This window comes from Mesoplodon mirus (assembly GCF_964341445.2).
Source record: "Mesoplodon mirus genome assembly, chromosome: 1".
NCBI classification, from domain to species: Eukaryota; Metazoa; Chordata; class Mammalia; order Artiodactyla; family Ziphiidae; genus Mesoplodon; species Mesoplodon mirus.
In genome coordinates, this window is record NC_138976.1 from 70520416 (window position 1) to 70548260 (window position 27845).

At 37.8% G+C, this 27845-nt stretch overlaps 2 protein-coding genes across 3 annotated transcripts in view; one reads left to right on the forward strand and one right to left on the reverse strand.

Moving 5' to 3' along the window:
- IL33 (interleukin 33) overlaps positions 1–22745 on the reverse strand; it is a 34887-nt gene extending 12142 nt beyond the window's left edge. The window contains exons 1-3 of one of the 2 annotated variants that reach the window (XM_082618153.1): positions 22712–22745; positions 12664–12703; positions 1523–1630 (exon numbers count right to left, since the gene is read on the reverse strand). In XM_082618153.1, coding sequence (XP_082474279.1) covers positions 1523–1607 — 85 coding nt within the window. In that variant the 5' untranslated portion in view covers positions 1608–1630; positions 12664–12703; positions 22712–22745. Of the gene's footprint in view, positions 1–1522; positions 1631–12663; positions 12704–14846; positions 14946–22711 lie in introns of those variants that run through there. The other variant, XM_082618152.1, reaches the window with a different exon arrangement.
- Positions 1–27845, forward strand: part of RANBP6 (RAN binding protein 6) — a 273898-nt gene that overhangs the window by 146113 nt on the left and 99940 nt on the right. The gene's annotated exons all lie outside the window — the stretch shown is intronic.

Here is a 27845-nt window from a genome sequence, read left to right on the forward strand (position 1 = left end):
AAACTGAGCCAATATTGTTGGAAGGGAAAATCTGCTAAGGAACCATAAAAATAATGTGATGAAATTTGGGATTATCTTTATCATTGTTTCTCTGAATGGTGTAAATAAGCTGTTAGGGCCACTGAACCCTGACAGGTGGGGTTACATTTTCATTTTCCATCAATGCCAGCAACTCTGGTGTATATTCCAGCCTGCTCCCTCCCTCATTCCAGCATCTACATAGAGCCCACATCTCCTAGGGTACAAAGAAAATTCATTCTTTATTAAGAGGGAATTTGGGGACACAGAGTCACTTCTAATGAGTCACTGTTCCTGCAAGGAGCATTTTGACTCAGACATAAATAAAACAACTAACTTAGCTGTGATTTCCTGGTGATTCAGAAACCATGGTCCAATTACTGGTTTTCCTACTTACAAAAGAAAAGCATGGGTGGGCCAGAGCCTCAGGGAGACAGAAATGATATTCTTTAACACTGCTTTCCTTCTGGCCTAAAATGTTCAGGGAAATGCAGAAGAGCACAAAGGACAAAGGTATGCCAGTCCCCCCTACCATTTCTCATGCTCTATTTTCTTTCTGGTCCACCAGAGCTCTGTTAATTCTTTTGTGTTACTGCTCTCAAATGAAAAACATGAGAATAAATTTGCATAATTCTTTTCTAGGATAAGTAATTTTAAGAATCAAAGATGTTAATAGTCCTTTGGTCTTAAAGCTAAGGCTACTACCTGACTTAGTTACTTTTCAACTTATTCCAAACACTTTGAGTTTGCAATTGGACAGACTTGAGCATCATTTGGTCAATTCTGCTTTATTTGGGTCCTGGATTATTCAAATATATTTGCTTGTTATTCTCTTCTTTATCAGAAGTCTCAAGTCAAGACCACAAGCTTGACATACCAAAGGTCTTAAATGTTTGTTGAATAAAAGTGGGTCCGTTTAAATTTTTGTTAGGAAATCTGGGGAAAAGGTTTTGGGATTTGGTGGCAGGAGGCATGGGTAGAGAAGGGGTTAATATGAAGGACCATAATGATGTTTATCACTATTAGCAGGTTTAAGTCATCTGAGCCACTCCTGTTCTGTGATATATCAAATAAGCAAAAGTTGGCCAGATATAGTCTGTTTAAAATCAGCACTGGGCTTCGCTGGTGGCACAATGGTTGAGAGTCCGCCTGCCGATGCAGGGGACACGGGTTCGTGCCCCGGTCCGAGAAGATCCCACATGCCGCAGAGGGGCTAGGCCCATGAGCCATGGCCGCTGAACCTGAGCATCCGGAGCCTGTGCTCCGCAAAGGGAGAGACCAGAACAGTGAGAGGACCGCGTACCGCAAAAAAAAAAAAAAAAAAAAAAAAACACAAAAAACAGTACTGACTGTGTTACACATTTATGAGCCATCCCTTTCAATTTCAGCTCTTGTATTCTTAGTAGTTTTTGGTAAGGTAGAGTGTATAAACATTGGAATAATAAAGATTTGGTAACAGATAAAAAATAGTGTGTAAAACAATCAGAAAGGCTTAAGTCCTTACTTCTCAACTTCGGAGATTTTACCAAGGCTTTGCCTGCTGAGCTGTTCATCTTTGCTGGGGAAATTTTGGTGGTTGAATACTTCATTTTAGGCTTCAGTTTTCAGGCTTCTGTTGGATTAACATATAACATTAGTTCAATTGTCTCAACTTGAAAACAAACAGAAACAACTGTGGCTAACTCAATATAAAATTGATAACATAGCCACATAGAGAAAATAATAATTTCAGTAAAATTTGAACATCATATTCTGAATATATATCTATACTAGAAATATAGTGAGAGCACAGAAAGAATTTTAAAGAAATCTTAAACTTTACTTTGTGGGTTTGTTTTTAGTGGAAATATTGGTATTGAAATTCTAGATTGTTTTTGCTATACTATGGAATAAAACAAATGTATTGGTGTTATAGGATTTTCACTGCAGGGCAAAGGAGATATAAATATAAAATAAAAGAAGAAGGGAAAATCCCTGTAGTGTAAAATTTGAATTAGCAATATCAGTGTGCCCATATCTTAGTTTCCACATACTTTCTCCACTAAAAGGAACCAGGATTCTAGATCTGGGCTGGGAAAGTAGAAGTGAACATTGAGTATCTTGTTGTGCCATAAAGCAGTGAGTCATTAAAAAACTAGTCAGATTATGTCAAAAGGACACAGGAGCCCTTTGAAGGGTCTCCTGCTGGGCAAATTTGGCATACTTTGTGCATCAAAAAAATGATGGTTGCTACCTGGGCACTTTGGTGAGGCTAATGGCAGACTCTGGGAGGGCTCACGCCAAGGAGTACTTCCCAGAACTTCTGCGGCCAGTGTCCTTGTCCCCATGGTGAGCCACAGCCACCCCCCGCCTCTGCAGGAGACCCTCCAACACTAGCAGTCGTGTGGATGACAGGCTTTTGGTGCTCCAGCCGGGCATCAAGGCTGTGACTCTGAGGTGGGAGAGCCAAGTTCAGGACACTGGTCCACAAGAGACCCCCCAGCTCCATGTAATGTCAAACAGCAAAAATCTCCCAGAGATCTCCATCTCAATGCCAAGGCCCAGCTCCAATCAATGGCCAGCAAGCTACAGTGCTGGACACCCTATGCCAAACAACTAGTAAGACAGGAACACAACCCCATCCATTAGCAGAGAGGCTGCCTAAAATCATAATAAGGCCACAGACACCCCAAAACACACCACCAGATGTGGACCTGCCCACCAGAAAGACAAGATCCAGCCTCATCCACCAGAACACAGGCACTAGTCCCCTCCACCAGGAAGCCTACACAACCCACTGAACCAACTTTAGCCACTGGGGACAGACACCGGAAACAACGGGATCTACGAACCTGCAGCCTGCAAAAAGGAGACCCCAAACACAGTAAGATAAGCAAAATGAGAAAACAGAGAAACACACAGCAGATGAAGGAGCAAGGCAAAAGCCCATGAGACCTAACAAAGAGGAAATAGGCAGTCTACCTGAAAAAACAATTCAGAATAATGATAGTAAAGATGATCCAAAATCTTGGAAATAGAATGGTGAAAATACAAGAAACGTTTAACAAGGACCTAGAAGAACTAGAGCAAACAGTGATGAACAACACAATAAATGAAATTAAAAATTCTCTAGAAGGGATCAATAGCAGAATAACTGAGAGAGAAGAACGGATAAGTGACCTGGAAGATAAAATAGTGGAGATAACTACTGCAGAGCAGAATAAAGAAAAAAGAATGAAAAGAATTGAGGACAGTCTCAGAGACCTCTGGGACAATATTAAACACACCAACATTCGAATTATGGGGGTCCCAGAAGAAGAAGAGAAAAAGAAAGGGACTGAGAAAATATTTGAAGGATTATAGTTGAAAACTTCTCTAATATGGGAAAGGAAATAGTCAATCAAGTCCAGGAAGCACAGAGGGTCCCATACAGGTTAAATCCAAGGAGAAACACGCCAAGACACATATTAATCAAACTATCAAAAATTAAATACAAAGAAAACATATTAAAAGCAGCAAGGGAAAAACAACAAATAGCACCCAAGGCAATCCCCATACGGTTAACAGCTGATGTTTCAGCAGAAACTCTGCAAGCCAGAAGGGAGTGGCAGGACATATTTAAAGTGATGAAGGAGAAAAACCTACAAGCAAGATTACTCTACTCAGCAAGGATCTCAATCAGATTTGACAGAGAAATTAAAAGCTTTACAGACAAGCAAAAGCTAAGAGAATTCAGCACCACCAAACTAGCTTTACAACAAATGCTAAAGGAACTTGTCTAGGCAGGAAACACAAGAGAAGGAAAAGCCCTACAATAACAAACCCAAAACAATTAAGAAAAGGGTAATCAAACATACATATTGATAATTGCCTTAAATGTAAATGGATTAAATGCTCCAACCAAAAGACATACATTAGCTGAATGGATACAAAAACAAGACCCATATATGTGCTGTCTACAAGAGACACACTTCAGATCTAGGGACACATACAGACTCAAAGTGTGGGGATGGAAAAAGATATTCCATGCAAATGGAAATCAGAAGAAACCTGGAGTAGCAATTCTCATAGCAGATATAATAGACTTTTAAATAACAACTATTACAAGAGATAAAGAAAGACACTACATAATGATCAAGGGATCAATCCAAGAGGAAGATATAACAATTGTAAATATTTCTGAGCCCAACATAGCATTTCCCTTATGTATTGAGGTGCTCCTAACAGCCATAAAAGGGGAAATCGACAGTAACACAATAAAAGTAGGGGACTTTAACACCCCACTTTCACCAATGGACAGATCATCCAAAATGAAAATAAATAAGGAAACACAAGCTTTAAATGATACATTAAACAAGATGGACTTAATTGATATTTATAGGACATTCCATCCAAAAAAAAACAGAATACACATTTTTCTCAAGTGCTCATGGAACATTCTCCAGGATAGATCATATCTCGGGTCACAAATCAAGCCTTGGTAAATTTAAGAAAATTGAAATTGTATCAAGTATCTTTTCCAACCACAACGCTATGAGACTAGATATCAATTACAGGAAAAGATCTGTAAAAAATGCAAACACATGGAGGCTAAACAATACACTACTTAATAACCAAGAGATCACTGAAGAAATCAAAGAGGAAATCAAAAAATACTTAGAAAAAAATGACAATGAAAACACAACAACCGAAAACCTATGGGATGCAGGAAAAGCAGTTCTAAGAGGGAACTTTATAGCAATACGATCCTACCTTAAGAAACAAGAAACATCTCAAACAAACAACCTAACCTTACACCTAAAGCAATTAGAGAAAGAAGAACAAAAACCCCCCAAAGTTAGCAGAAGGAAAGAAATCATAAAGATCAGATCAGAAATAAATGAAAAACAAATGAAGGAAACAATAGCAAAGATCAATAAAACTAAAAGCTGGTACTTTGAGAAGATAAACAAAATTGATAAACCATTAGCCAGACTCATCAAGAAAAAAAGGGAGAAGACTCAAATCAATAGAATTAGAAATGAAAAAGGAGAAATAACAAATGACACTGCAAACCTACAAACAATAAATGCTGGAGAGAGTGTGGAGAAAAGGGTACCCTCTTGCACTGTTGGTGGGAATGTAAATTGATACAGCCACCATGGAGAACAGTACAACATTCCTTAAAAATCTGAAAATAGAAGTACCATATGACCCAGCAATCCCACTACTGGGTGTATACCCTAAGAAAACCATAATTCAAAAAGATATATGTACCACAATATTCATTGCACCACTATTTACAATAACCAGGACATGGAAGCAACCTAAATGTCCATTAACAGTTCAATGGATAAAGAAGATGTGGCACATATATACAATGGAATATTACTCAGCCATAAAAAAGAATGAAATTGAGTTATTTGTAATGAGGTGGATGGACTTAGAGTCTGTCATACAGAGTGAAGTAAGTCAGAAAGAGAAAAATACCATACGCTAATGCACATATATGGAATCTAAAAAAAACAGTACTGATGAACCTAGTTGCAGGGCAGGAATAAAGATACAGATGTAGAAAATGGACTTGAGGAAACAGAGGGGGAGGGGTAAGCTGAGAAGAAGTGAGAGAGCAGCACTGACATATATACAGTACCAAATGCAAAATGGATGGCTAGTGGGAAGCTGCTGCATAGCACAGGGAAATCAACTCGATGCTTTGTGACAACGTAGTGGGCTGGGATAGGGAGGATGGGAGGGAGGCTCAAGAGGGAGGGGGTGTGGGAATATATGTATACATATAGCTGATTCACTTGGTTGTACAGCAGAAAATAACACAACATTGTAAAGCAACTATACTCCAATAATGATTAACAAAACAAAACAAAAAAACAAAGTACAATGGGAAACCAAAGAAGGGTTTTAAGTAATATTGAATATGACTTAGTTTTTCAAAGAGTGCTCTGGCTGCCATTTTAGGAACAGATCGAGGGCAGTAAGAGGGTAGGAATGAAACCAGTAGGGAGTCTGCATTAGTGCAAACTCTTAATAATGATGGTGGTGGCGATAATGCTAACGGTTATAACAGTTACAGTACCCACAGTTACACAGTTAACTGTAACCCACAGTTACAGTTACCCACAGTCTTCTGTGGGTCAGATGTTTTACATACATTATTTATAATTGTCACCATGACACTAGTATTTGAATATGATTGCCTCCATTTTAGAAGTGAGGAAATAGAGGCTCAGAGAGATTAAGTATCTTGGAAAAGGCCACATAGCTAATAAGTAACAAATCCAGAATCTGAAATCAAGTCCATCTGGTTCTTTCTCTTATTCCATGGAAGCCATTGGTAGAATGAGGTAGAATTAAATTCCTGGGCCTTTAATTCCATTCACTGTCTCATCAAGATTTCATATTCTTGTTTGTGCAGAGGATCTCTGAGGGTGTGATGGAATTACACAACCCATTGTTGGGTACCAGAAAATTACTGAAAGAAGTCAGCATCCCAAAAGTTGTCCTGGCTGGTAGGAGGAAGAAAAAATGGGGATTATGGCTAAGCTTGGCAACACTGTATGACTTAATTCTGAGAGATTTTGCAGGGAAGCAGAAGGGAGAAGGTAAGAGAGGAGTGTACTCACACTGACCCTCTACTCCCTTGGTTGTGGTGGCTTCACTTCGTTCTTCTGGGGGAGATCAGAATAAGTGATGTCGAAGAAAGGGAGGTTGAGTTTGGGGAACCATGAGATAGCACTCAAACTGAATCACTTCCTGTCCCCCACTCCCCACTGCTCTGAAAGTCTCTACATGCCTCCTAGGGAGAGGAAACACTCTATTAAGAAATCTGGCAAATCAATCTATGACTCAAGCCGAAACTTTTGTTGGAGGAGGGGAAGGATGGTATGAGTTTTTAGGGAAACTTTCTTTTATGTCTTTAAGGTAAATAACACAATATTTATAAAACACTTCTATGCTTTCTTACAGTTTTCCTGGATTCAGTCTTATCTAATCATTTTTATACACTGGTATGACCTGCCCTTCAAACTTTCTAGCCTCACACAGCCCCTTCCTCTATGCCCTGTGCATTTTACACCCACTGGACTATTTACTGTTCCTCAAGCTACCATGCACTTTCACACCTCCATGCCTTGCTCAAGTTGTTCCTCTTGCTAAAGTTGCCTCTTCCCCTTTACCTGGGAAACTTCTATTTAACCCTTAGAGCTCAATTCAAATTCCTTTGTCTCCCAATCAGCAGAATTTATTGCTTCCTCCCTTATTCGCTTATCGTATCCAACTTTATTTGTTTCCCTATTTCCTTCACTGGACTGCTATTTCCTTGGGAACCAGCATTATACCTTAGTCATCTTTTGTTTTCCAAGCAGCTACCCATAAGCAGGCACTCAATAAATGTTGTGTAATTTGGATCTGTGCTTGCAAAAACCCTACAAACTAGACAAGGCAGGCATCACCAGCGGGACATATATGGAAGCCCTGTCCAAATCCCAAAGATCCACAGAGTGGTGGAACTGGAACTGTGGGTTGAACAGTGTGAAATGGGCACTACTGAATTTTGACCTACAGAAATGACAGTTTTATATGGCTCAGCCTAATAGAACCCAGGTCTTCTTGTTCTTGGGTCAATGCTTTTGCTAAAGCATTTAAAGAAGCTGACATTATGTTTGGTCTCTGGCCCTGTGGTTTTAGTGTGATCAACATTTTGAATTATTTAGTTCAATGTGTTGTTTTATTCCCCTTGGTTGCCCCTCCCCATGCCTCACATACTTTGGAGACCCAGCTGTGTATTGGACCAAGTCTTTAGTAATTTTTGAAGAAGCAGAGGTAGAATGACCTCCCATTCTCAAGCTTAGACCCAGGATTTGCTCCCTCCCCACAGGGCTTTTCAGCTCTCTAGGTCACAGTCTCCTCATCTCAAAAATGAAGAGGGTTCTTGAAAGCCAGGGTCTTCTTATCCTTTTGACTCTCTTTCCTGTGCTCCTATACAGGTTCCTGGTTCAGCCCCTTCTTTCCCCTCTCCCTGGGTTTGGTTCTATACCAGCAGCCGCACCAGCCCCTTGACCACCCAAAAGATGCCATCCTCAGAGAAATGCACAAGCTCTGCCTCAGCCCTGTGCCCTTCTCCTCTCTTTTCACTAACCTTATAGCAGACAGGATGAGGCGGGTGGACAAGGGAGCATTAAGTAACCTAGATGTCATATCTTGGGTAGAGGTGGATCCGAAATCAAGGTACATAATGGACTTGGGTATGTTTTGTCTTAGAGCAAACTTAAAGTGAAAAGGGAAGTCTATTGAGTCTGTAGTATAGATTTGTTTTTGTTTTTATGGATTCAGAGAGCCCCAAGTGCTAGAAGAAAGCAATGTATGGGAATGAAACAACATAGAATAAATAGGTCTTTGGTTTTAGTTTGACTCTGAAGTTTAAAGTTGAGATCACTTTTTTCTTTTACTTTGAACATTCTTTTTAAGTAAAACTGGACAAGTAATAAACAAATTATGAATTTTGTAAAAATTCAAAGGAGTATGAAAAATTCAATAGGATATTTGAAGAGTTAAAAGATCTGTATTTTTAAAAATTAGCCTTTATATAGTGTTCACTCTGTGCCAATACTGTACTGTACTAAGTGCTTTATATATATAACTCATTCAATCATCAGAGCAGTTTTATCAGGGGGTACTATTATCTTTCCCATTTTACAGATGAGGAAACTGAAGCACAGAGAGATCAAAGAACTTGCGTAAGATCCCGTAGCCTAAAACCTCAAGCAAACTTTTAGAATTTATGAGGTACTCCAGAAAAGGGGTGGAGAAATTCAAATCTGTTGGCTTTCAGATCTTCTTCCCTATTCCTGAGCCCAGAGCAGAAACCTCTTTTCCATACTGGGCTTCTGCTTAAAGTTTTCTAGGTCAAAAAGTTTTCCCTACTAAGAAAACAAAATTAAAAGTTTGAAAATATGACATGCCACCTGGATTATTTGACCTTGTAAGGGAGGGTGAAACTGAGACTCAGTTCATACACCATCAGTGGTGGTCTAGCTAGTGATTAGATTTAGCAACATCATAAGGAGAAATCATTATAATCATTACAGTTTGTGGGTGGGAGAGGAAATTTTCAAAACTTTTTAAGAAGTAGAATCCTTTTCTGAGAAAGGAATATTGAATAGAACCCCCAAGAGACAAAAAAGAGAAAATCAGGAATTTGTTAAGTTATTAATATAACTATGGTTTATATATTTAAATTTATAATATTTGCTCATTATAAAGTTAATTAATCAGAGACTTCTGTTTCTGACATAACAGTGGATTAGTTACCATGGCCAACCCACCTGACAAAACAATTATAATGCTGTAAGAAATATTTTTTTAAGTTTTTTCAAATTTATCGTTGAGCTGGCATGAAAGTAAAGAATGTATAGTAGGCATGCAAGCTTGGCTTTTCCTAAAGTTGTCTGCTAAATGCTAGAGAGAGCGGACAACTACATGAAGTGCGGGGGCCAGGAAATAAAGCCCAGGATGTGCCTAGGATGGGGATCCTAATAGGGAATTGCTGCACAAACCTGGATATCCAAAGGGCTACACTCACAGGTTAAGGCTGATTGAGATAAATAAACCCCACTTGCAGAAGGGGATAGCTAGGAAGCTTGTTTGTCTGAGGGAAGGGAAACCATTCCTCTGAGAATTTATCTCCTCATGAAAAGTCAGCCCCCACAGGGGTTTGCAGCCTGTATTCACACTCACTACCTGTGTGCCTCCAAAAGCCTGAAATAGAGAATTAAACATAAAATGGTTTTAGGTTGGTAGTATCCCAAGGCATATTGGAAAGGAAAACTCAAATCTTATCTTTTTTTTTTTTTTTTTTTTTTTTTTTTTTTTTCTGTACGCGGGCCTCTCACTGTTGTGGCCTCTCCCGTTGCGGAGCACAGGCTCCGGACGCACAGGCTCAGCGGCCATGGCTCACGGGCCCAGCCGCTCCGCGGCATATGGGATCCTCCCAGACCGGGGCACGAACCCGTATCCCCTGCATCGGCAGGCGGACTCTCAACCACTGCGCCACCAGGGAGGCCCTCAAATCTTATCTTGATGAATTTTACCAGCTGCAACTCAAGCCACAGAATATTCACAGAGACAAATTTTCAGGATGAATGAGTAATTTGCAGTCAAGATTTATAAAACAAACAAGAATACTAGGCATCATGGTGAGAGCCCATGGAGGGAACAGACAGCAGAATCCAACCTCCAAAGGCTTCATATATTAGAACAATCAGAAATGACATATAAAACAACTGATTTTTTTAAAACAACTGATTTTAATATGTTTAAGTAGAGTTCTAAAAAGATTGAAAACATGAACAAAGAACAAATGGATTTGAAAAAGAGCCAAATAGAATATCTAGAAATGAAATATATATTGTTGAAATTAAAGCTCCATGGATTGATTAAACAGATTAGACACATATGGAGAGAGTCAGTGAACTAGAAAATATATCTGAAGATATTCCTTGGAATACAATCCAGGAACACTTAAAGATGAAAAGTAGGGACTTCCCTGGTGGTCCAGACTTCGCCTTCCAATGCAGGGGTTGTGGGTTAGATCCCTGTTCAGGGAGCTAAGATCCCACATGCCTCGTGGCCAAAAAACCAAAACATAAAACAGAAGCAGTATTGTAACAAATTCAATAAAGACTTTAAAAAAATAATTATTACTTTTTTAAAAAGACGAAAAATATAAAAATGGGGGTAAGAGACTTCAAGGACAGAATGAGACAGTCTAATGTGTGTCTATTTGGAATTTTAGAAGGAGATAGAATAGGAAAGGAGCAATATTTGAAGATATAAAGGCTGAGAACTTTCCAGAATTATTGAAAGACCCCAATCCTCAGATCTAAAAATCCCAATGAATCCCAAGTAGGTTTAAAAAAAGAAAAAAATCTACATCTTGATATATTAATTATGAAACTGCAGAACATTTTTAAAAAGAGAGAAGACTGCAATATCAGTCACTGAAGACAATGAAACTATTTGGATGAGCAAAAAAGGAAATTTTGATCGGGTTTATTGATCAGTGTTTAGTCTTAGAGTAGCCCCAGAACCTGTGAAATTAGCATCAGATATTTGTAGAACCACTAAAGCACATTTGCCGTCCACTGAGTACCATTAAAAACTTCAGGGCTGGCCTAAAACTCCTTATTTTACAGATGAGGGAAGTGACACTCAAAGCAGGTCTTACTTAAGGTCACACAGCTAGTGAATGAGTATATGGTGGAGGACCAGGACCAGAACTTAGGTCCTCACAGAGCAGTAGCTATGACTGCTCTTTCCTCTATAACCTGCAATGTTTCATTAAAATTTTAAGCAACAACAGCGAAGAAAAACAAAGTGTGAAGAAAATACAGGGAACTGTTCCATTTTATCAGGGAAATTTTTGATGCTGTCCTTTTGTCTCAAGTATGGAATTTAATAAATGTTTGAATACCTTCTTCCACAGTGCAATGTCCCAACTCTAGGAACCAATGAAACTGCTCACTTTTTCGGGTGGGGATAAGGGCATACAGCCTTGATTTGTTTCCTTCTAGCTTGTAAGACAATGTGAGGGAAGAGTGAGAAAGGTTTTAGAAGATGTGATTAAAACTGAATCACAGAAAATATTTCTGGCACAGCATTCCATAGAAGGTGGCAGGGGAACAAGGAGTGGGGGCAAAATCTCAATCTGGATAAAGGCTTTGCTGAGAAATAGACAAGGTAAAAGCAGGTGCCAAGCCACAGCATGTGAATATACCTGAGTCACTAGGTCATAAAATCAGCTCTCAAAACTGGAGATAAAAATCCAATCTGTTTTGCTTCAGTTCGTTGTTTTCGACCTGCCTTGTTTTGCTTTCTAAAAAGTTTATACCTAGATCCACAAAGGAAAACAACTTGCAAGGGTAGGCAATGAAGCTATATCAAACTCTATCATCCCTGTTTATTCATAAAAAGATAGTAATTGCATCTATGTATATGTATGTTTGGAAGAATTATTTCTGGATCTTGCCTGTTCTCCACAAATACATACCAAGAAGCGTGAGAGCATCTGGAATTGGCAACAATACAACAAAACAGATTGCTTAACCAAAGATGAGAACTTGCCCATTAATGTCAGCTTTGACTCTGGAAATAGTGCCCAGATTCCAAAGTCTAGAGTGGTTTAATATTTGTACAATTCCAAACCCTAACAAGGATATGGTTATTTGGGCAGCATCCAAAATTCTAGCAGGTGACTTGCTGTTTGTTTTTTAAGAGAAACATCAGATTTTAGACAGGAAAAGCTTTAGATTTTGAAGTGCATCTTCAAAGTAGAATGCAATATATATCTTTAAATTTCTAAAGAAGCAGACTGATTTTAGGTATGGTACATTTCTTAACTATATAAAACATTGATAAGAAGAGTTTATTCCAGATACCATATATATATATGTTTAAAGCCAGTGAAAGTATACCTAACTTCCATTCCCAGTGCATAGGGATGCCACTAGATATTTCTGGAATTGATCCTGGAGGCTAGTAGGCTTCATTTGAAGACAGATTTGAAAAACTGAGGAATAACAAGAGGAGCTTCCGAAAGGGTGAGCCAGATGTTTATGGTAATGGGGAAATAAGGACTTTAATGTTTAAAATTTAGGACCAAGAGGGACTTACCTGGTGGTTCAGTGGTTAAGACTCTGCACTTCCACAGCAGCTGTACAGCCAAACAATAAAAAAATAAAATAAAATAAAATTTAGGACTAAGAGAAGGCAGCCCAAAGCAGCAAAACTTTGCATTGGTAGAAGATAATGTATCAGAACCACTTTAAAAATAAAAACATTTAAGAAAAAAGTTTCCTCTTTAAGAATGGAAGTCAACTACTAGTTAGTGCTTGCTAGTTATACTATGAAGACTAAATATAAGCTCTAAAAATACCCTTTGCTTTGTTTGAACTTAAGACTTCTGACACCCAACCAGAAGATAAGAATTGTCCTTGTGCTTAAAAATAAACCCAAACCAGTCAGTCAGTCAGCCTTTAGTGCTTTGATGTCACATGTAGAACCTCTATATTACCTGGTTTATCAAATGCTTGTGATAAATTACATAAAGTAGATACTTTGTTAAATTTTATGTCATTTGGACAATGTTTTATTTAATAAAACATTGAGGATGGATTATTATTAGATCATAATGATTCAGTAATAACTTGACTAAATTTCCTTAAAGTATGTTGTATTCAAAGTCTATAAAAACTCCATCTGTGATCATGGGGTTAAGAGAATAATCCTTTTTTTCTACTATAGTGTAACATTTTAAAAAAGTGATTCCTGACTTTTTTTCTGAAACCCAAATATAATATGATGGTTTGTTTTCTTAATGTTTTCTTCTCTAATTAATGTTGCTTTGCAGTTGGTACACAACAGAGGCATACCTCAACTCCAAAACTACAATCCTAGGGAAGATATCTTTTTCTGAAGTGTGTTTTTCAGCTAACTTAAGTCTAGTTGCCCCAAACTGAAACAACATATTTCTAGGAAAAGTAAAGAAAATGCATGCATTAAGGTTGAAGGAGAACAACAATGCCTATCTATCAGAATGGCTAAAATGAGGAAGACAGGAAATACCAGGTATTTGCAAGGATTTGGGACAACTGGAATTCTTATACATGGCTGATGAGAGTGTAAATTGCTACAACCACTTTGGAAAATAATGTGGTAGTATCCACGAAAGCTGAACATATACATACATTTGGCCCAACAAGTCTACTTGAAGGTATATATCCAACAGAAAGGCATAAAAATATTTGCCAAAATATATGTTGGGGAATGTTCCTAGCAGTCCTAGTCACATAATTCCAATCAGCAAACAATGCAAATGTCCGACTACATTATAATGGATAAATTGTGGCACATTCATTTAGAGGAATTCTAACCAGTAATGAGAGTAAACAAGCTACTTCGATGTGCAACAACACAGAGTCATCTCACAAACATAATCTTGAATGAATGAGGCTAGACACAAAAAGATATAGAATGTATGAATTTATTTATAAATAGGTCAAAACCCCCAAAGGCAAATTGAATATATGATATTAGAAAACCTAATAATGGCTTTTCTTGAGGTAGAGAGAAGTGACAAGAAGAGGGCAGGAGGAGGACTCTGGAGTTCTTTACTCTTCTGTTTCTTTTTATGGTTGCATAGGTTTGTTCACATGATTTGTGCAATTTTCTGTGTGTATATGTTAATGAATTTTTTAAGTTAAAGGAAATAGAGACTGTCAGTGAATTCTAAAATATATGGATTCTACTTTCTCAAGTGTGGTGGTCAAAGAGACTCATTGACAGAATTAAGTAAGCAATCTATTTCATGGCTTAAAAAAAAACAACAATGAAAGGATCATCAGTGTCTGTATTTAAGAATGAATTGAGCTGACTAGAAAATGGTCAAATAGGAAATGGACACATTCCTCTCTTCCCTTAGTATGGAAGAAGTGCTTCTGATATGTCTGATTAAAGACTTAGTTTTCTGTCCTGAAAGAACTGAAAATCAGATTAAAGACAATTTTTGAGGTGTTTTTCAGACTAAGGCAGAATCCTCAGGATGACTTTGAAAAGACTTTGGCTGTCCTTCTCAGCAATGGGCAAGAAGTCCTGAAAAATTAAAAATGGTTGGAGTTCTGCAGGAATGAGGGGATGCTGAGAATTTACCTAGCATGAATGTTGTTTTTTAGCTGACAAATCTCTTTTCTTTCCCCAAAGAAGAAATTTAGATATGCAGAAACCTAAGCCATTCATGGCAATACTGTCTCCATCTGCCAATAACAGGTCTAGGTATAGGCATGTGACACAGATCTTACCATTGAGAGAAAGGGGAGGTGTGCCTGGGACTTCTGGGAAATTTTCTCTCCTTAGAAGTAAGTGCTGTTTGACTTCCACTCACTTGCCCTCTGTGATGATGTGGTGCTCAAAGCTGGGCCAGCCATCTTCTCCCATGAAGGGAGAGATCATGGACAGTCTGAGAATGGCAGAGCAGAAGGGTAAGAAGAGCCTGGGTCTTTTGGTAATGTCCTTGATTCTTTGTACCAACTCTGGGGCTGCCAACTTCAGAACTTCTTGTTAAGTGAGCAGTAAGTGTCCTTATAATTTGAGCCATATTCAATTTGTTATTCTTTTATTGCAGCTAAAGCATATCAAGTGATACAAATTATCTTTACATATTTTTTGTTTAAATGTAATCTTCATTGGCTTTTTCTAAATCCTAAAAAGAAATGTCTAACAACTAATGTATTCTGGACAATGACTTAATAATATCTCTAAATACAGTTGGGTTGTTTAAACATTCTCCCCCACCCCCTGCTCAAAGCCCTTCTTTTTAAACATTTTTAATTGTGGTAAAAAATAGATAATATAAAACTTACCATCTTAACCATTTTTTTTTTTTTTTTTTTCGGTATGCGGGCCTCTCACTGTTGTGGCCTCCCCTGTTGCGGAGCACAGGCTCCGGATGCGCAGGCCCAGCGGCCATGGCTCACGGGCCCAGCCGCTCCGCGGCATATGGGATCCTCCCAGACCGGGGCACGAACCCGTATCCCCTGCATCGGCAGGCGGACTCTCAACCACTGCGCCACCAGGGAGGCCCCATCTTAACCATTTTTAAGTGTACACTTCAGTAGTGTTAACTACATTCACATTGTTGTGCAACAGCTCTCTAGAACTTTTTCATTCTTGCAAAACTAAAACTATATCCATCATACAACAACTCGCCATTTCCCCCTTCCCAAAGCCCATGGCAACACCATTCCACTCTCTGTTTCTTGTGTTTGACTACTTTAATACCTCCTATAAGTGGGATCATATAGTATACAGTATTTGTGTCTGGCTTATTTCACTTAGCATAATGTCCTCAAGGTTCATCCCTGTTGTAGCATGTGACAGGATTTCCTCCTTTTTTTAAAGGCTGAATAATATTCCATTGTATGTATATACAATATTTTCTTTATCCTTTCATTAGTGGACATTTGGGTTGATTCCACCTCTTGGCTATTTTGAATAATACTACAATGAACATAGGTCTGTAAATATCTCTTCAATATCCTGCTTTCGATTCTTTTGGATACATACACAAAAGTGGGATTGCTAGATCATATGGTGGTTCTATTTTTAATTTTTTGAGGAACCTTCATACTGCGTTCCATAGCAGCTAGTTTAAACATTTTAATATTTAAATAATGATATATTTTAAGCAAAAATTTAGTATAATATGAATACATAAAGTGATATTTTAAAATCAATAAAAATATTTTATATGAGAGAAAAGCATGATATGACAGAAACAGAATGGATAAACTGAAAAATTTTATATCAGAAAAAGATTTTGAAATTTATAAATAATTATTTGAGATGTTCTTTTAAAAAAAAATACAGATTGCCAATAGTGGTACTATTATTACTAGTTTTACTATTAATTTTACAGATTGCCAATATAGTACTTTTATTGTTATTTTATTCTTGTAAAACACCAGTAGGATTTGTTCACAAGAAATTTATATATATATATTAATTTGTGTATAAAATAGATTATGAAAATCATATACATATAATCATGCATTAAGTCATTGTGGGTGGACACATAGTGACCAAATGAAATGACTTGTAAAGACATTGAAGATCAAACTTCAGTTAACATCCTATTTATAAAGTGAACTGTTAAGCAGGTTTCCATATCCTCCAGTAACTAATGCAGCAACCAAATTTTAAGAACTGTCAATTAATAACACATCAACATTTTCAAAGTCAAAAAGAACTTAAACAATTGGACCAAAGTGTAAATCAAACAAATGTTTATATACTCATAACAAAATAAAATATTAAAAATAATTGTAAGAAATATTTTGATGTATATCATAGAACTCCAGTGATAATACAAATATGAACTCATGATTTTAAGTGAACTGCTTTAATTTCAGTATTAAGATGATATAATCCAATGTATATCCCAGGGCCCAGATTTTGGTAGCCTAATAATGTTCTCCACTGAAGAAACTAGGGCTCTTTGGAGAATGGCTGATTTAATGTTTCAGGTAGAAGAAATGCATGGTGAGCCTGAATAACTTGTTGCCTGAGAGCAGTGATGCATATTTTAAAGTTCTGAGGTAGTTTAAAAAAAAAGAGCCACCATGAAGGGGCTTCTGTGTGCTAAATTGTGACCAAGTGACTCAAGACAACAAAAAAATTATAGCTAATCAAAACAAGTCTGAAAACGAGTTAATTGCACATCACCAAAAATCATGAGTCCGTAATGATGCTCAAAAGAGAAAAGCACTGGGCTTCCCTGGTGGCACAGTGGTTGAGAGTCTGCCTGCCAATGCAGGGGACACAGGTTCATGCCCCGGTCTGGGAAGATCCCACATGCCGCGGAGCGGCTAGGCCCGTGAGCCATGGCCACTGAGCCTGTGCATCTGAGCCTGTGCTCCGCAACGGGAGAGGCCACAACAGTGAGAGGCCTGCGTACCGCAAAACTTCAGCTATTCCACAGCTCCTTCACTACCACATTATCCCAAATTAGTTGATAGAGGCCAAAGCCACAATGAGAGTCCCTTCCAAAGTTGGTATTCAGCTGGCATGCTCCACGTGGCTAGTTCCTTTCTCACTTATCTCTGCCATGCCATGCCAGCTGTTAAATGTTTTGAACATCATCCCTGGACAGACCATGAGATTTTCTTTCACAACCAAATGGCCACCCAGTGAAATACTGCATTGTGTATTAGATATTAAATTTGATTGTTAGAAGACATTTAAAAATCAAGAGTATAGAAGCTTTCTACTCACAGATGTGGGAGTTCCTGGACATTGACCCGAATAAGCTAAGCCACAATCCATACCCTGGATATTTAATTCCCATAAAAGTTTCAACAGAGCTATCTTGTGCAATGATCAGAAATACAACTCAGAGGTCTGGAAACTTGTCCACCATGGCGTGACAAGCCTTTGTCTCCCACCCTGCCTACTTCATGGGCTGCAGCAGTTTCCCAGATTGCTGACTTCATCATCCTTACATGGGAATCCAAGTAAGCTCAGTCTTGGTTACCTGGTAGCTGGGTTTAAAGTGAAAACTACTGAAATGAAAAGACTATGCTAGTCACTTCTCTTCTCCAAGATAAGACCTAATTATTTTCCTCCTCTGGACAGATATGACCTCTTTCTTAGTATGCCTAATGATGCAGAGCAAAAGAATATAACTGTTGTCCCTTTCTTTGCCAAGAAGAGGTGTTGCGTGTAATAAGTACAGAAGTTATCTGGACCTAGCAGTGAACTACAACCCTCGAGGTTACTAGTCCCTGCATGATTCTATCTAGATAGTAGGGAGAGCCAATAAGTCTAAAGCCAGATGCTCTTTTAGGAGCATTTTCCACAAATAACCAGAGAAAAAAATTGGACGCTGCTAAAAACTGGACTTCTATCTAACTTTTTATACTTTTATGAATTAAAAAATACAAAGATTTATAAACAACATTTTTTTCCAACTGGCACATCACAGTGCAAATGACTTTAATGCGTCTAAATGCTGTGTCTAATCTCATGGACCTCATCGTACTGAGGAGAAATCCTTCCACTTGACATAATGAATGGTAATAATAATTGGACAGCCACATGTAAGCATTATATGTCACATCCTAGGCATGGGACCCTCCAAACTTTTTTAGTAAAACAGCTTATACTCCTTTGAGTCAATAACATCCAATTTATTCTAATAAATGTAATTGGCACCATATAGTGACAATTATGATTATGATTTCACAAACCATATGGCACGTGAGAAAGTCAGTGAAGAAAAAAATATGCATGCTCTTTGCTAAAGTAATGCTACATATACATTGAGGTAATATGGATCTTATACAAGTCATAATGAAGAAAAAAAAGGAAACTAAAGATAGCCACCGAATTACACTAGAATGAATGTTGGCACCTAGGTCTGTGGCTCAAACTCTTAAAAATGACTAGAAAAAAAGAAATATTTACTCAAGGAAACAATACTACTACTATTGATTTACCTGCATGAAGCAATCATGCTGACTAACTGATAAAGTATTGTTTAAACAGGATTACTAAAGAGTGTGGACAATTAATATATAATATATGTATAAAAGATAATGGAAAAATAAAACCTTAGGTAGGAAAAATTTTGGAACTAATAAATTCAGGTTAGAGGAAAGTTCATGTTTGGGTTTAACAAGCCCCCAAATGAAAAAATGTGGGGAAAAGTCATATCATTTCCTCTTTTAAAAGAAAATATAAACTACTTAAATAGCATTTCTTAAACAACTGCAACTGATAGAGCCAGCAGGCTAAGAAGTTAGAGTGGTTGAGATTTGAACACAGCAGACATGCAAAACTTTGGAGTTCTGTCCAACTCTTTAAGAAAATATCTAATCTTTGCTAGGAAATCCAAGAGAAGTAATGAGCAAAACATTCTTACAATTGCAAAAGGTCTCAGATTCGTTAACACTGCTGGGGAAAATTGTGATGATCATCCAATTTATGAGCTGTTCAAAGTGAAGGGGAACTAGGTGTAGACTGGTATGCTGGTTAAAAGTAAAGTCAGGTTTATGGATGGATACTGTTGGTTCTGGCATTACCAGTGGGAATGAAAAAAGAAAGTCACATAAGAGAACAGTGGCTGACAAGAACCCTTTCCCTCAGATGGTAATGAATGTAGCCCTAAAGAAAACAGGTGAAAGGTTTTAATGTTATCTCACTAAAATTTTTGTTTGGAAATGATGGAAAATTTGAATAGAAAATGGCTTCACAAAGAGGATTAGAGACACATTAAATTAAGTCATTTGGAATCCATTTTCCCTGCTGGGTCTTTCTCCTTCACGGAACTTAACTCTGGGTTTTAATTGCTGGTCTGAAATTTGCTGGTTGTGTCATGTTGGGTTAGTACGATCTTTCTAAATCTCACCTGCTTAATTTTATAAATGGAGAAGATAATATTTATTTCACAGAGGTACTGTGAAGATTAAATGGGAGAATGTGGAATGAATGTCTCACATTTAGTAAAATTTCAGTGATCATTAACAGTTACCTTTCATGACTGCTTCTGACTTGCTTTACCTTCATAAGCATCTCATCACCTCTCTAAAGTAGAGTGTTATATTATTGTTTTGTTTTTGTTTTACATTTTACACAAGAGAAAAAAAATTCAGGCTCAGGAAAGTTAAGATCCAAAATCATACAGCTAATCAATGACAGATAATGGAGTTGAGGCCTATCTTACTCTAAAAATCTGTGTTTTTTACTATTATGCTATACTGCACTCCTCACTTAAAGCAAAAAACAAAACAAAACAAAAAAATAAAAAACCTTCACAGATATAGCATGATTTACCAACAATAACAAGGACAGCATGTGAACATGTGCCAGGAGTCTGCTACAGGGAAGAAGTGCCCCAAACTCTTTATTCCCCCCTTTAACACCTCCAAAAATGAACTTTGCCTGTCCTCTAAGGCTGTGTACCTTTAAAGGTTCCTTTTGCATACAGATATCAGCACCAGAGAAACCACAGGGAAACTGAAAAGAGATTAGAGGTTCTACCAGGATTTCCTAAAGTCCTTGAACCAAGCATTATTTTTTTTAATGGAATTAAGATCTCTTTCTGCTGTTCAAGGAGATTATTTTTGGTCTTAATGTTTCTAAATGTCCCTGCTGAAAGTTGAGATATAAGAGAATTCTATCACTTGATTCCCACCATGTTTGGCAAAATTTCAACTTGTTGAATGAAAGATACATTGATTTTGGCACAGTTACACTCACATCTCCAAAAAAGACCTCATGCTATCAGATTTACTGGCATAAATGTTCCCTGATGTATATATTTTTCTTCCTATTTCTTCCTATTTCAACCCCTAACTGAAAGTTCCCCTCAGGATTCTTCCCTCTCCATAAATGGGAAAGGAAAAGAGGTACATTCTTGCTTTAGATATTGTAAGTTAAAATAGTGATGGGAAAGAGAAAAACATCTAGGTCAGTACATTGCTGAGAAAATGAATTATGCAGCCACCAGTCAAATATTGGTAGGAAATCCAGGATCCTTTCAGAGAAGCATGGAGAAGAAAATGTGAAATTTGAGTTGCAGAGAGTGGTGCCCATGAGAGTTCTTTACAATTTAAGGACACTACCCTGCTGTGTGGTTCAGCTCAAGCACCCACCCTAAACTTTAAGAAACAGAGGATTCTGAAGTTTTCTGAACACAGAGCTGTGCCTTTTCAGGGTCGAAATTAGAAGAGCCCTAAGTATTCAAAAGACAAATGTGAGAAGCAGTAGGTAGGGATGTAGGGAACAGCATAGGATGACATACAGGGATGCATACAGTGACATAAAGGGATGATTCAAGCCGAGGAAGCACAATGCTGAGGAGTGAGTGAGCATCAAGAATATCCATGTCCATGCCTCTTTTTCGCTTTGTCACAGCTTACCCTTCCCCCTCCCCATATCCTCAAGTCCATTCTCAAGTAGGTCTGTGTCTTTATTCCCGTTTTACCCCTAGGTTCTTCATGACATTTTTTAAATTCCATATATATGTGTTAGCATACGGTATTTGTCTTTCTCTTTCTGACTTAACTTCACTCTGTATGACAGCTCGGTGCTTTGTGACCGCCTGGAGGGGTGGGATGGGGAGGGTGGGAGGGAGGGAGATGCATGAGGGAAGGGATGTGGGAACAGATGTATATGTATGACTGATTCACTTTGTTATAAAGCAGAAACTAATAAAAAAAAAATAGGGAAAAAAAAAAAAAAAGCAAAGAATTGGAAACAGCCTGAACTGCAGAAGATTTGTTATCCAGCTCTTAGACTTATTTGCTCTCTTGATTTCTTGGAAATATACTGAAAAGTATTTATTAATCTTTATCAAATTATTATTAACAATACTTATTTTTTCACCTAAAGATATCATCTTTAACCTGCTATACTTATAAATGAGAAAATAAAAATATTGGGCATTGCAAAAAAAAAAAAAAAAAAAGAATATCCAGCCACACCTAGTCCTAGATACTCCACTCTCAATTCTCCAAAGACCTTCTAGAATCAACTTGTGTGCAGCCACAATACTTAGGACTTCGTGTCATTTTTTAAATTAAAATAGTCTGGAGGCAAGTATTCATGCAGGGAAAGATAAGGCAGAGGAAAGTGCAAGACAGCAAGAATTAAAGAGAACAAAAACAATTTTCACTCTAAATGAAGAATAGTAGCAACACTAATGAGCTTTTAAATTTACTTATTTAGAATGTCAATTCCTTATTTTTTCATAAATTATTTTTGAGCAGATTCCTTTGAGGGAATGGCACCTTTCAGTTTTTATATTTGTCCTTCTTTCTTGAAAACCGCTTGTAAACAATTGTGAGTATGTTTGTCCTGGATAAGCATTTCAGGAGTAGGAAATAGAATTATCAACTTGCTTTACGAAGTTTTGTGGTGGAGAAGGGGAACAGTACTATAAAAACAATTTATTTTAGCAATTTATTAATAATTTTATAAATCACTCAAAGGAAAGCAAAATGGAATTCGAAGTTAGTAGCAACTATTATCATCAACTTTTACTTCTATTGGCAACAATAATAAATCGACCTAATCCTTTATTTTATAGAAATAAAACCATGGTTCTCAAGATCTCACTTTGCAAGACGTCACTGAAAATCTACCAGAATATTGATTTCATTCTTACCTTGTGATCTTGTTTTGATTTCTCCCCTGAAAAGCTGCAGTTCTCTGTTCCAAGAGCTTGCAGGCTCTATTTATTACCGAAAGTTTGGCAGAGAACCAGATTGCTGTAGAAGGGAGAGCTGAATGGGTGAGATTTTAGCAGGTTTTAATAGCATGTAAAAAAAGCCAATAGTTACAATCCTGTCAACTAAGATTCGCTGCTTTCTGTCTTCTCCCCATTTCCATCTTAAATTAATCCAGCAATTATGGATTTTATGTTCTGTTTCTGTACTTCCAATTCACATCAGAATCATGTCGCATGCAACACTTGCATTATCCCTAAGCCTGAGCAATTATCTGTTACCAGCTAAGTGTTGTGTTTGTGAGGAATGAAAGAAGAGGGCTGTATCTCCTCTTGAAATAAAGCAGTGAAGGAAGAAGGCAAGTAGGGAAGAAGCTAGACGATCCGTGCTGATTTGGAGTTGAGCTGTGTGCATTAAATGGGAGGGAGAGATGACAGGTAACAACCAAGGACTGTCATTATGCTCTACCCTGGTAATTCTTGCAAATACTAAGATTACAAAGGATAAACAGTGTGACTTTATGATGTACTCTGAACTCTGTTTTATTATAAAATGTTCCTCTTTATTTAAGAAGTATCTCTTATAAGCAGTATGTAGTTGGTTTTTGTTTTATTTCGTTTTTAACCAGTTTGACTATCATTTGTCTTTGTACTGGACTATTTAGTCTACTTACATTTATTGTATTTACTGATATATTTGCATTTATGTCTACAATTTTGCTTTATTTTTCTATATTTTGTCCTCCTGGTTTATGCCACATTTTCTTTCTTTCTTTGCTTCTTTTGGATTAAGCAAATTTTTAAATTATGAAAATTTCCCCTCGCAGTCATGCACTATAACTTTTCTCTCCTCAGAAGAGTAAGATTGCAAAATACAACAAAAACTGCCAAAACTTCAGCTCTGTTTTAAGGGCTTTCTAATTTTTTTAAACCTCGACCTCATGCAGCTGCATAATTTGGCAAATGTTTTGAGGAGAAAACTCCCTTTATGTCAGGCTCAGTTCTCCCCAGCCCTTTTCTCCCACTAAATTCTTGGCCCTTCAAGCCTCCAGTTTTGTCTCTTCAGCCCCACAAGACAACCAAAGACTTTGCTGATTTCTCTGTTTCCTAGCAGTGACCTTCTGCCCAGACAGAATCCAGATTGCCTGCCTCCTGGTGCACACATGGAATTGGCCAATGCCCCTGGGAAAAAAGCAGCTGTAGCTTCAGCTTCCCTGTCCTTGGAATCTTGATTCCTCATCGTCAATGCTTCTTACCTTTCTCTTACCTTTAAATGGGTTTTTGTTTCCTTGTTTTTTTGTTTGTTCATTTGTTTGTTTGTGATGCTTTATCAGCCCTTTTTGGTTTTTCTTTTTTTTTTTTTTGCAGTACACGGGCGACTCACTGTTGTGGCCTCTCCCATTGCGGAGCACAGGCTCCAGATGCGCACGCTCAGCAGCCATGGCTCACGGGCCTGCCACTCTGCAGCATGTGGGATCTTCCCGGACTGGGGCACGAACCCGTGTCCCCTGAATTGGCAGGCGGACTCTCAACCACTGCGCCACCAGGGAAGCCCCCTTTTTGGTTATTCTTAATGGCAACATTGGACTGCCACAAGCTACTCCATTCTTTTAGAAGTGAAAGTCCCTAGCTATCTGAGTTCAATACAAATGAAAACATGGCTCCAGAAGCCAGGAGAACTACAGGTCATTTGGGCTTTATTCAAGTGACAGTAGAATTTATTACCCAAACAATAAAACTTTTTAGAATGAAAAAAGTGTTATTAATAATTAGTCAGAGTAATAGGTGAACACTGAGATATGGTCACCCCAGTTTTATGACTTACATAGTTCTTTCTCCTCTCCTGTTCCTTCTCAAGTACCAACTGCCTCCTTTCAGGGTAGATACAAGGAGGCTGTCTGAAATTTTGCTGACCCACAGACACATACTAGATCTGGCAATATTACTTTGCTCCTAGAAGAGAAAAAAAGCTAAAACTGAGGGTTTGCTACAAGCAGACTTTTAAAAATGAAATTGTAAAGGATATACTTCAGATAGAGGAAGTTGACCCCAAATGGTAGACCTAAGGTTCAAGTGGAATTGAAGAGCAAAGAATATGATAAATATGGAGGTACTACTAAACAAATATTGAGTATAAATGATGATAATAATTTATTGTAATATTAGGAAAAGCTAGAACTAAATACATGACAAAAGTAGCCCATAAATCTGGAGAGGTGATTATAGGAATGGGAATCCTCTAAGACCATGTATTTGTCAGAAAGGGGATAAAAATATTCCTGAGTTTTAGGCTTAGGTACATTAAACATGCCTGTTACATTTTTCAGGAAGATTTTCAGAATAATAGATATCAGGCACATAACTAACTTCCAAACTATTGGAGGAGGAAAAATAGAATGAGGTCAAGTATACTGAGATAAAATAGGGAATTCCCTAGCAGTGCAGTGGTTAGGACTCTGCACTTTCACTGCTGAGGGCCTGGGTTCAATCCTTGGTTGGGGAACTAAGATCCTAGAGGCCCCATGGCACTGCCCAAGAAAAAAAAAAAAAGAAGATAAAATAGTTGTCTATACAATACAAATAAAGCAAGACTGGAGAAAGAACAAAACAGTTCATACAATACAAATCAAGAGAGGAGAGAAAACAAAACATGAGAAAGGCAAGACAAAGAGAAAAGACAAAACAGAGTATATTTAACCCAAATATATCAGTAATTTCATTACATGAATTATATGCTCCAGTCAAAAAACTAATATTGGGCTTCCCTGGTGGCACAGTGGTTGAGAGTCCTCCTGCCGATGCAGTGGACATGGGTTCGTGCCCCGGTCCGGGAAGATCCCACATGCTGTGGAGCGGCTGGGCCCGTGAGCCATGGCCACTGAGCCTGCACATCTGGAGCCTGTGCTCTGCAACGGGAGAGGCCACGACAGTGAGAGGCCCGCGTACCAAACACAAAAAATAAAAAATAAAAAAACTAATATAATTGGACTTGAAAAGAAAAGATTCATCTATATGCTGTTTTTTTTTTTTTTTTTTTTTTTTTTTGCGGTATGCGGGCCTCTCACTGTTGTGGCCTCTCCCGTTGCGGAGCACAGGCTCCGGATGCACAGGCCCAGCGGCCATGGCTCACGGGCCCAGCCGCTCCGCGGCATATGGGATCCTCCCAGACCGGGGCACGAACCCGTATCCCCTGCATCGGCAGGCGGACTCTCAACCACTGCGCCACCAGGGAGGCCCTATATGCTGTTTTTAAGAAACATATACAAAATTTGTAAATTGAAATTAAAGGATAGAAAATTATATGTTGGCAAATACTAATCAATAGAAAGCTAGTATTGCTTCATTCATGTTATGCTTTTAGGTAAAAAGTATACCTAAAGATGAAGAAGTTTACTGAATATGACAAAACATTCAATACACTGGGAAGAAGTATATCTAAACTAACAAAAATCTGTTACAGTCGAAAGTAAATAAAACAAAAATGAGTAGAATTATGGGGGGAAATACACATATCAATCATTCTAGTGAGAGATTGAATATGTATAAGCAACTATTAAGCAGAAAAAATATTCGTAAGAATTTAGAAATCTTGGATGACACAATCAACGAGCTAGGTCAAATGGATATATAAATTTCATTTTATCTAAGAGTGGAGAATACATACTCTTTTCAAACATACATAGAACATTTACAAAATTAAACATATTCTTGTCCATAACATAAGTTGTAGAACTATTTCAATTGATATCATTTAATATGGCAAAATATGGAATTCCAGGGTTCCGTGCCTTCACAAAAGCAACAAATAAGCTGACAAGAACTGTTAAAATCAAGTTTGACATTACCCTTCAATCTAGTAAAAACTTACAACAACCACAAAAAGCTTAATGAAGAAAGAAGCTGGTACATTGCAGTGAGAGAGTGCTGTGGCATTTTTAATTGCCTACTTGCCATCCTTTATCCCCCAGATCAATGACAGCCAGGAAGATGACAGCCTGTGCCCATGGTGCAGATGCTAGTGCCAGAAGGAGGAAGATAGGCCTTATTCTCAAAGAATTGTGGTTGTGTGTTTTGACCTGTCTTGAGGCTCCCTAAAGGACTGGTGCAAGTACTTTCCTTTCTTTTATTTGATTTGAAGCATTCCCAGGTCTGCGGTGGCCTCCTGGGAAGTGTTTGCCAAAAACATTTAAAGGCAAAAAAATTGGATGCAGCATCCTGGGACAAGATATAAAACAGAATAAGCAATAGACAAGTCAAAAAGCCTGGAAAGGAAGAACTTAAGAAAGGAGATACATGGGAGAATAAGGTCTTTTAAAAGTTGCCATGTATACTGGGGAATCAGGAATTCAATGCTCATACCCAAGTCTGGACACATTTTCAAAACAGGCCTTAGAAGACCCTATATTTTCACCTCTGGCTGACCTTCAGGCTCCATGGTAGCATGAAGTGAAGGCTAAGGCAGAGTTATAAATCACCTGGCTAAGCACTGAAGGAATGCCCAACACAGAACCAACTTGCAAAAACTGGGAGAGTAATTTTTTCTTTTTCTTCTTTTCTTCTAATTTTGGCTGTAGTTGTTTAAGGAAATTATGGTCATAACACTAGCTGACCACTAAGCTAATGGAACACAGACTTCAGTGGTCACATGTAACAAAGAATACAGACTGTAGAAAATACTTTAGAAAACTCACTAAACAAACAACAACAACAACTCACAACAAGCAGGAGCAACAAACCTGGGAATGGGAAGAATTGAATTTCCAGAGTTACTACGTTATAATTTTCAACACGTCCAGTTTTCAACACAAATGATGAGGCATGGAAAGAAACAATAAAATATGGCCCATTCACAGGAAAAAAAGAAGTTGTCAGAAACCATCCTTGAGGAAAAGCAAACATGGGACTTACCAGACAGAGACTTTAAATCAGCTGTCTTAAATATGTTCAAAGAGATAAAGGAAACCAGGAGAATGATGTCTCACCAAATAGAGAGTATCAATAAAGAGAAAGAAATTATAAAAAGGAACTAACTAGAAATTCTGGAATTGAAAAAAACAGTAAAATAAAATGAAAA